At 35.9% G+C, this 9,901-nt stretch overlaps 1 protein-coding gene across 1 annotated transcript; it reads left to right on the top strand.

Annotated features, from left to right (window-relative positions):
• The first annotated feature begins 1,423 nt into the window (after positions 1–1,423).
• Positions 1,424–8,873, top strand: LOC125662195 (uncharacterized). The gene is made up of 4 exons (XM_056145996.1): positions 1,424–1,593; positions 1,763–1,849; positions 3,415–7,644; positions 7,748–8,873. The coding sequence occupies exons 1-4, from the start codon at positions 1,455–1,457 to the stop codon at positions 8,386–8,388; spliced, it is 5,097 nt and encodes a 1,698-aa protein (XP_056001971.1). The 5' UTR covers positions 1,424–1,454; the 3' UTR covers positions 8,389–8,873.
• Positions 8,874–9,901: the final 1,028 nt, after the last annotated feature.

Below are 9,901 nucleotides of genomic sequence, written 5' to 3' on the forward strand. Positions count from 1 at the left end.
AACTTTGCTATGGGTTAATTCTAAGGTCAAAATTTTGAAAAAAAGTTAAAATGCCAAAAATGAATCTGAATCAGACATAAAATTCTTAAGGAGTATGCCTACCAAGGGTCAAAAGCGGCCCTGTGAAATGATCACAATTAAAGTTTCGACAAAATATTTTCTGCATGAAAGATAGTCTATGTGCGATAGTGGTAAAATGTTTTGAGTTTTGCACTGGTGTAGCTGAGATTTGCTGCCCCAGACATCATGAAATACAAAAATTTGCCAAAATTGCCACATTTTTGTAATAAAATAGTTAAATGTAATATGACCGAGAGTATTATGACAGCAATTTTAGAATATCATCATGAAGATTACATTTTGATATTTCAGTGATCCTGTGCTCATATGTAAAAATAAACAGACTACAACCAATAATCAACATACGTTACATATTATATCGGGATATGCTTGTAATATTATAATGTAAAGCTGAATAAAATATTGTCAATTTTGAAATTTGAGGTGATAAAGATTATTTGATAAGTGTATATATATGTCAATACGAAAAATTGTTTACACAAGTTTAATCCAATTAGTTGACCCTGCCGTGAATGTAAACAGACGATAAAATTTGTGACCGTCATGAATTATTTTCAATGCGGAAAAACTGTTTAAACTAAATTTAATTTAATTACCTTAAGCTCCGTCGTGAACGTAAACAGCCAAGCAGCATAATGACGTATAAGTCTATTTAAAAGAAGAATAATATGGTGACGACAATAAGCTGTTCACACGCTCCGGTCAGCTCGATATATTTCGTTATGATACAACTCCAAGACCATCGGTGTTATATGCTGTCAGAAATGACCCTGCTTGATCCATGTTAACGGCATGACGTCACAGTTATTGCAAAAAACGCGAGGAATTATAAAACTGATACATAGAACATTTTAAACGATATTTACAGCAAAATGTTTACGCGATCATTCAATCTTATGGTCAACATTGTTTTCGTTGCGACTAATAAATTATAATTTGTATTCATTAAAAAAGATTGATACAAGCCTATTCCTTCTCGCTGTACACAATATGGGGTTTTGTAATTTTAAGTTTTCATCTTTTGACGTCTAGGTATACCTGTATATGTAAGGCGACGTTAATAATTAACGTGCATCTAGAAATGTGTGCTAAACCATGTAAAGAAATTTACGTTCATATTTGGAGTGCATTGATAGGGGAGATTTAAAAGAAATGTGAAGATAACGAACAGTGATTTGTCAACATGCCAGAAAAAGTATATGAACTCGATTTGTATCACAACGAACACATCCAAATAAACGAACACAAATTGCATTATTGATCTTTTTATTTAAAGTGATTGAGATCAGATAGTTAGCCATATGTCAACACCACCTTTGAAAAAAATGAGAAGCAATCGTCATCCTCTATCTTGAATTGGTGAAGCTCAAACAATGGGAGACAAACATGATGTGCAATATCACGCCGTGGGTAGTAAAGCAAAACATATACCAAGAAAATTCATGTCTAGACGAATGGACACGTTGTTTCATCAGAGGGTAGAAAGACATGATAGATCACAACATAGCACAGGTACATCAAGGAAACCTTTTGTTATATAGTATGAATCATTTCAACATTACAATAATTTGAATTATTTGCATGGCATGCATTCAGTAAATATGTATATGGTATTCTCAAATGTACTTGGTTAGTACCATAATCTATTTCTGAATAAGTTGCATACCTACTTCTTTGACAGATAGTGACCTGATACATTCAGTCTTACACCAAAATAGGTTCCACCCTGGAGAATCTCATATTGTGCAAAAAATTGCAAATCGAATAGGTAAGAGTTGATAATGCAACATAACGTTTCCTACATAACGTGAAAAGAAAATTTGATCTGTTATTGACGAAAACTTCTATGAGCCTATCAATTTTAGTCCCCTACCGGTTTGTAAATCCGAAGGGGGCAAAATGTTTTCATCTCTATCTGTCCGTCCCTCTGTCACTCAGTTTGTCCCATTAAGTTTTCCGGATTTGTCTCCGTTATGGTTGTGAGCATTCATTTGAAACGTACAGTGTAGTTTTACAGTTGCAGACTATAGATCAAGGTCGGAGTTCTTAATGTTTGATAAACAGATGTGAAAGAACTTAATTTTTAGATCGCTACCTTTGTTAATTTCATCGGGATCTGGATTGTAATCCGATGGGAAAATAGTAAAATTAGGACATCTGAATGGATGCTGTCGACAAAACTCGGTCGCTGGTTGTGTAAATAATCACCTCATTAATTTAACATTTCAAGCTCACTGATGGCAAGATCAAGGAACATATCAATTAAAATGAACAACAAATATGTTAATCATGCGAGTATGTTTTGTAGTCGTTGAGCAGAGTCTGATCGGTCAGCAATACTACATTTACCACATTCCTGCAATCCGACTGAAATCGCGAATATTTGAGATAGGCGTTCGAAATATTGACAGTCAGTAGTGTTGCGAACTGGAATCAAATCCATTATAAGCAATGGAAATGCAGATCCTGGATAAAAACTACATGAGCCAACTGTGTGAACAACGAAACATTAAACTAAAATTCTAATAATTCCAATGTTATTTATTACAAGTGTTTTGATTGGACAAAAATAAAGCTGAACAAGAGTTTATACATCAATAAATCCGAAAACGCGATGTATTCATACACGCCTGAAAACAAATAACATAGTGCGGGGAAACTATTCAAATTTTTGCAATTGTTAATAAAGTGAATGAATTGGAATTATAAGAATCAAACATTCTTTTTGAAGAATTTATCGCTGTGTAAACTCCGGCCATTTTACTCACAAACTTAACATAAAAGTGCTTTGCACTTTTATTCAGTTTATGAGTAAAATGTCCGGAGTTTACACATCGATAAATTCTTCAAAAAGAATGTTTAATCCTTTAGTAAACATGGTGACTTGGTAGCAATGTTTGAGGTCACAGTTCAAGGTTGAACAACATTAAATGTACATTGTCTCAAATATCACATCCGTCAATTAACGGGGGCGTCGGTAAGGGACATGAATTACTTATGCAACACTTTCAGAAAGCTTGTTAAACATTTCAAACATGTAACCAATAATATTGATTATGTATTTAACAATATGTGTGATATAAATGGTATTTTAAGCAGAGTTTATACCAATAACACAATATATATAAAAGAATCATGATAATTGCAAGTGCTGAATGTTGATAGACATACATTTTCAAGAGATCAAACATTATATGGGATCCTTTTGTGATGCCCTACACATAATTGTCAAATATTTATGGGAATTGTTGATTTGGTAAAATAGTTTCGGATACTTTGAAAGGATTGCTGATATCTAATTTCTAAACATCAGTGTCTATTTTTGATTTATAGTTTCCTCAAAAAGGCTCATTTCTTCGGAAATTGATGGACGTCCTTTCTTACGAACAAATGCATACAAAGCCCTAGTTACGCACTTGGAAGGGAGCAACATAGCAGTAGTGACAGGACTTCCTGGGAATGGAAAAAGATTCCTAGCATGCCAATGTGCGAGGACCTTTCAGGAAGAGAAGCAAATGAAACCTTTTATTGTTCAGCACCATCAAGACTGGCAGGTCAACATTTTCTCAGACAAAAAATTCTTTATCATTGTACAAGATTTTTGCGAGGTTGATGTTTTTTCCGCAGATTTCCGTCAAAATTTGATGAATCATATTGCCGGAATTTCTATTAATATACACGATACGTGCACTCCTCATGCTAACAAACTGCTTATAATTCTTAGAAAAGAAGTTCTACATTTCATTAGACAACTTTTTCCTGATGATATCAGATTTTCAGAGAAGTTTCTTATCGATGTTTCTTCGCCCCAAATGCGTCTTACATCTGACGAAAAGCAAGATATGATGAGGATAAACCAAGTGAAGTTGAGAGAGGACGGAGCTGCATTGATGGAATCCGATTTCCCATTTGGATTTCCAAATGCTTGTCATTTCTGTCAGACAATGTCCGAATTTTCCAATCATATAGATAGCATTCTGTCACAACGATTGGAAAGTATGGAGCCCGAGTTTTTTCTAGCTCTCACAGTTGTATGTCTACGAGGAGGAAGAATCAAAATAAAAGAATTATACGAAAATGAGACATATGCAATCTTGCATCGCACGTTCAAGCAAACCGCAAAGGGATTTACAAGAACAGTCTCTATGAACTTGCCGTTTATTGTTGACCTCTTAACAGATGTTTTCTTTACAAAAATCACCGAAATTGACACTACATATGTTGAATATTTGCACAGAAGCGTAAACGAAAACGTTGCATCAATTATATTAAGGAATAATGCAGGTTCTGCATTTCAGTTGGTTCCACTTGACAGATTACAATATTTTCGTTCTAAACTTCTGAGGGAAAACCCAAAAATGTCCACAAATACCATTTTTGATTGGATTATCGTGCGAATAACAAGAGAAATGTCCTTTAATGCCACAGTGAGTGTGATACAATGTATTACAAATCTACCAGAATGGAATGATGAAGAGTTCATCAATATGATCTCGGCAAAAGAAAAATTCGAAGAAGCGTGTCGGAATTTAAAACCTTACCAACAAGAGTGCTTTCTTGTTTGCGCCATCAGATCAAAATCTTTGAATATCATACGGTTATTGTTCAGCTCTTTGAGGAAACATCTGTTCCTTAGACTCTGTCAAGAAAACGAAATAATGTTGAAAGTAGTCGAGACAGGGTCTGTAGAAATGTTTCAGCTTCTGAAGGATTTAGGAGTTACACTTGAACATAACAAGTCCCCTCCTATTGCAACTTTGTTCACTGCTGCAAGAAACAACCATTTGCCAATGCTATCATTCCTGACGGAATATGTGCAAATAGACCCTTCATTCAGAGATGCACAAGGCTGCTCCCTATTACACTGTGCAGCAAAGTCCGGCTCCGTGGACGTAATGGAATATTTGATAAGGCAAGGTTTAGATCCAAAAGATTGCTCCGTTGATAACGAAACGATTTTGCATTTTATGGCGATGTTTGGTTCCTTTTCAGCGTTTAAGTGGCTTTGCGAGAGGTACCCTGGACAGATAGGAATAAAAACTACATCGGGAAAGTCTGTTTTGCACTATGCAGCTTCAAATGAAGACACATACATTTTAATTTTCCTGGTGGAGAATATGAAAATGAATCCGCATGACAAAACAAACGATGGAGAAACTTTGTTACATATTGCATGTCGCAATGGAAATAATGGCGCTGTTAAGCACATGTTAGAGCGTTATGCAGAAATTATTCACGTTCAAGATAAGCATGGGATGACTGCAGCACACACAGCTTGTATCAGTGGAAACTTAGAGGCTATGAAATTGTTGAGTCAGTTTCATGACCGTTTCAAAATATTGACAAAGAAGGGCGAAAGTGTCCTGCATTGTGCTTCCATGAGCAGAAGTCTAGAGGTACTTCAATTTGTTATGCGTTTGAAATTGCATTCGAAAGATGTGGTTACAACAAAAGGCTATTCTTTGCTTCATTCTTGCACCAGTTCTGCCAATGGGGATCTGGATATTGTGCAGTATCTAATAGTTCAAGGATTTGATGTTCGACAGCGTAATGAACAAGGACAAATCCCAATGCATTTAGCTTGTATTTCAGGAAATTTAGAAATCGTACGTTTTCTGGTTAGTAAGTACCCAGAACTTCTCAATGCAAAAGACAAGAAAGGATATGATGCAATATTGAGTTGTGCAAAAGGTCAATCGTTAGAAACTCTGAAATACCTTGAAAATATGCAATGTTTCACTCATCAGACTTTGCCTAAAGGCAAAGGTATCCTTCATATTGCATGCAAACACAGCTCGGTTGATGTTGTCAAATATTTATGTCAAATGTATCCACAAGAACTTGAAAGACGTGATTCCAAAGGGAAAACGGCATTACATATGAGTGCACTCAACGCTTCAGTGGGTGTTATACAATATCTCTTAGATATCGAGGTCGACCATTATGCTTTATCAACGAGTAAACAAACAATTTTACATTTAGCGTGCTACAACAGCAATATAGATATATTGAAATATATCGCAAAAAAGCTACCTGGTCTAAAATGTCAAAAGGATTATCGTGGATACACCGCTTTGCATTGTTCTTGCGAGGCTAGAAATGAAAGAGCAATCAAAGTTTTGTTGAATTTGAACGATTTTGATGTTCGCCAGAGAACATTAGAAAATTTTACACCCCTAGACATTGTGTTTGTGAACAGCCCATATCAATATGAAGAGAGTACCACACACGCTATCAAAACGATAATAGAGGTATACAAAGAACAGGGCTATTCTGGATCGCTACCAGAAATGATGTTCAGAGATATAGCACAATACCAGGCAAATTATTTAGAATCCTTACATGCCTTCGATTATCTTGACCTTGCTGTCTATCCAAAAAGACTGAGAGGAATAAGTGAAAGCAAAATGCTAGCTTTCTCCCTCGCACTTGCTGATTGCTTGAATAATGAAAAACTTCTAAACAAAGGTGAAAAAACTGTAAATACTGCTTCCTGTCGGTTGCTCAATTTCGTCAAATACGAAAAACACCACACATGTTCCTTTTCGGAAACACTTATAGAGACGGGACTGACTTGGTCGATGGCTTGGTGCATCGAAATAGCATTTCTATATCCAAAAGAAATAAGAGAAGTTTGTCTCAGATCTTCTCTTAATATCTTGCGATCAGGGGCAGCTACTGATGTAGTTAAAACATTTGCTAGAGGAATCAGTAAAACATTTTATATGAAATACAGCGATGTATTGAGTATACACTATGTGTGGGCTGGATTTCTACCTATGTCACATGAAAGGTACAATAACTGCATCGAAACAATAGTAGTTATAACTAGAAAGACAAACGAAGCAATACAAAGGAGTTTGAAAGAATATCATGGATTAAAAATATATTTCCGAGATTTCAGGTATTTCTCCCCGGAAGCAAAAGAAATGCTGCATCTCGAAAGTGATGTATCCTGTGACTTGAAGTTGAGGAAAGAAGATATTCAAAGACTGATAAAAAACCACAGCAATATTTCACTCGTATCAAAATCATCACTCAAATCAATAGGATATGGTACAGCAAATCAAAATCCACCCAAACATTTGAAATCGGTTGTTATTTATTGTAGAGTCAAAGGCATAATTCCGGCAGGCGAAAAGCTCTTTCCGACGCAAATTGGAGGGTATCCGGTTGACGTCCGAGAAAGTGCTGTGACTCTTGCTGTCGGTCAAGAGGGTTTAAAAATGGGAGATATGATAGGGCTAACAGGAGGGGATAAAACTGGAACGGTGGGCGGTTTTATTGATATAGATGCTGACAGAAAGGGTTTCATAACTTGTGCTCATGTACTAACTTCTCTGGACAATCAAACAGATAATCTACGCCACCAAGAATCGCCCGTAAGCATTATAGACAGAGGAAGGAAGTACGCTATCGGACATGTGGTAAAATCTTTTTTAGATTTGGATGGAACGGATGTTGATGTCACAATAGATGCTGCCCTCGTTGAAGTGCAAACAAGACTGCCAGATAGTGGATATTTTACTTCAAATTTAAAGTTATCAAATATTCAACAAGCAGGTCTGTATATTAAATTTTCTATCATCTTGAGAAATGAAATACAACAATTATTTTGAGTCGTTTTTATTCATTATTTTATATAATCAAATGTAAAATCTTACAGATTTTCGAAATCATGACGAACTATCTTTCACCGATGGCGAAACAGCAACCATAGAGGAATGTAGATCAGGAATGGTACTGAAAGTTGGTGCTGCTTCCGGATTAACACGCGGACATGTCCATTTTGAAAATGCTGAAGCTGTGATCGAAAAAAGTAGTGTTGTCTTATATGAAAAAAGATATACATTACGTGGACAGATAGAAGTGAAACCTTACGGATGTACTGATTTTATCTCAGATGGGGATTCAGGTTCCTTCGTTTTTCTGATAGTAAATGGAAACCCCCCTGTACTGAAATGTGTTGGACTAGCGGTCGCTCGAACTGACCACGGGACTTGCTTAATGACACCTATTGAAAACGTCCTCTCTCGTTTTAATTTGACAATTGATCAGCTTACGAAATTCGAAAATAATTCTGAAGAGGAAGATATTTTAAGCAAGATGTTTCGTAAAATGACAGAAGACATGAACAATCAATTTGTGGCTACAAATGAAAATGTATCAGAAATAGAAGTCAGAGTCAATGAAAATGTATCGGAAATACGAAACAGTGTAGCTCGGATGGAAAATAGACTACATGAGGTCGAAAATATAGTATTCAATAATCCAGAAGACGGCGGGCAAAAATGTATTTTATTATAAAGATTGTATTATCCGTATTAAAACTGTAATTTTCTGGGTATCTAAAATAATCAGGAAATCAAAATTAAGACGTGAACACAGAACTAAATGAACATACTTCGCTCGAAGTGTTACACAGTGTTTTCCATGAATGTTGTTAAGTGTTTTATTCATGTTAACGTTAATTCTAGTGTGATATTACTTATCGTATTTTACAAGTTATGTGAGTTTTATTTGACTGAAAGGGCAAGTTGTTCCGACAACTCAGCAAATGTCACTGCTATTTATACATGTAATTCATATACACAATTTTATACAATATATGAAATTATTATTATTATTATTTAATTCATTTATAAAGCGCAAAATTACATATAGTTTCTATGCGCTGTACAATGTTTGTGCTAATAATCAATGATAGCATACCAATAAAAGACCTATAGTTATAAAGGAAATGATAAAACAATAGAAAGAATTTAAATAAAACATGGTAGTAAAATGACAAAGTGGTTGACTTTACTTTACAAGATACAATTGGCATACAGGTATTCGTAATCTGGATCAAAATTTAGTTTGCAAGAGCTTGCACATGGAATCCTTGATATTGCACTGAAGTTTACATTCACAGGGCATATTCACGCTTGAACAAGAGTGTTTTTAGGTTCCTGTGGAATGCTTCATGTGCTTCAAGCTCTCGAAGGTCCATTGGCAGTTTATTCCACAATTGTGTACCCAGTGTTTTTATGGCTCTTGCACTGTATTTATTTGATGATTTCTTCACTACCAGTTTCCATTGGTCGGATGATGATCTCAAGGTCCCATGTGGCTGGTAAACAGGACATAACTCTCTCATGTATGCTGGTGCTGAGAAAGAGTGTAGTGACTTATGTATGGTTGTCAGCACTTTAAACACAACACTTTGCTTACAGGAAGCCAGTGTAGTTGTTGAAGTACCGGGGAAATAAGTTGTCTGTAGCATGTTCGTGTGAGACAACGGGCAGCGTTGTTCTGAGCAACTTGTAATTGGTGCATGTGGCGATCGGTCATGCCAAGATGGAGGGTATTATGATAGTCAAGGTGGGATATGACTGTTGCATTGATGACCTTCACACACGCTTCCTGGGTGAAATGGTGTTTTACCTTGGATATTCCCCTGATGTTGAAGTACATCTTCCTTACCACGGAGCTGACTTGTATTTCCATTGATAAGGTGACGTCCAGGACAGCACCGAGGTTTTTAACAGCAGACTTAGGTGTCAATATTGCCTGATCAATCTTCAATCCATCACACTGCACTAGCAACTACCATTATCTCAGTTTCCATCATTTAGTTGAAGTTTGTTCACAGTCATCCAGGTTCTGATACTCGCTATGCATTCCTCCATAATGTTGACTTGATAGGTCCGCATGACAGCGTGTATATACATGTAATTCATATACACCATTTTATTAAATGCATTAAACATTACATCAATGTGACTACAGTATGTGTCTCAAGATGTTGCTCAACTTTAAGAAGTGAAGTTCATGAAGT

The sequence above is a fragment of the Ostrea edulis genome, chromosome 8 (genome assembly GCF_947568905.1).
Source record: "Ostrea edulis chromosome 8, xbOstEdul1.1, whole genome shotgun sequence".
Taxonomy (NCBI): Eukaryota; Metazoa; Mollusca; class Bivalvia; order Ostreida; family Ostreidae; genus Ostrea; species Ostrea edulis.

Coding starts and splice junctions, on each gene's coding strand:
- LOC125662195 (XM_056145996.1), top strand. CDS start 1,455: ATGGGAGACAAACATGATGTGCAATATCACGCCGTGGGTAGTAAAGCA. Junction 1,594..1,762: donor TAGATCACAACATAGCACAG/GTACATCAAGGA, acceptor CTTCTTTGACAG/ATAGTGACCTGATACATTCA. Junction 7,645..7,747: donor ATCAAATATTCAACAAGCAG/GTCTGTATATTA, acceptor AAAATCTTACAG/ATTTTCGAAATCATGACGAA.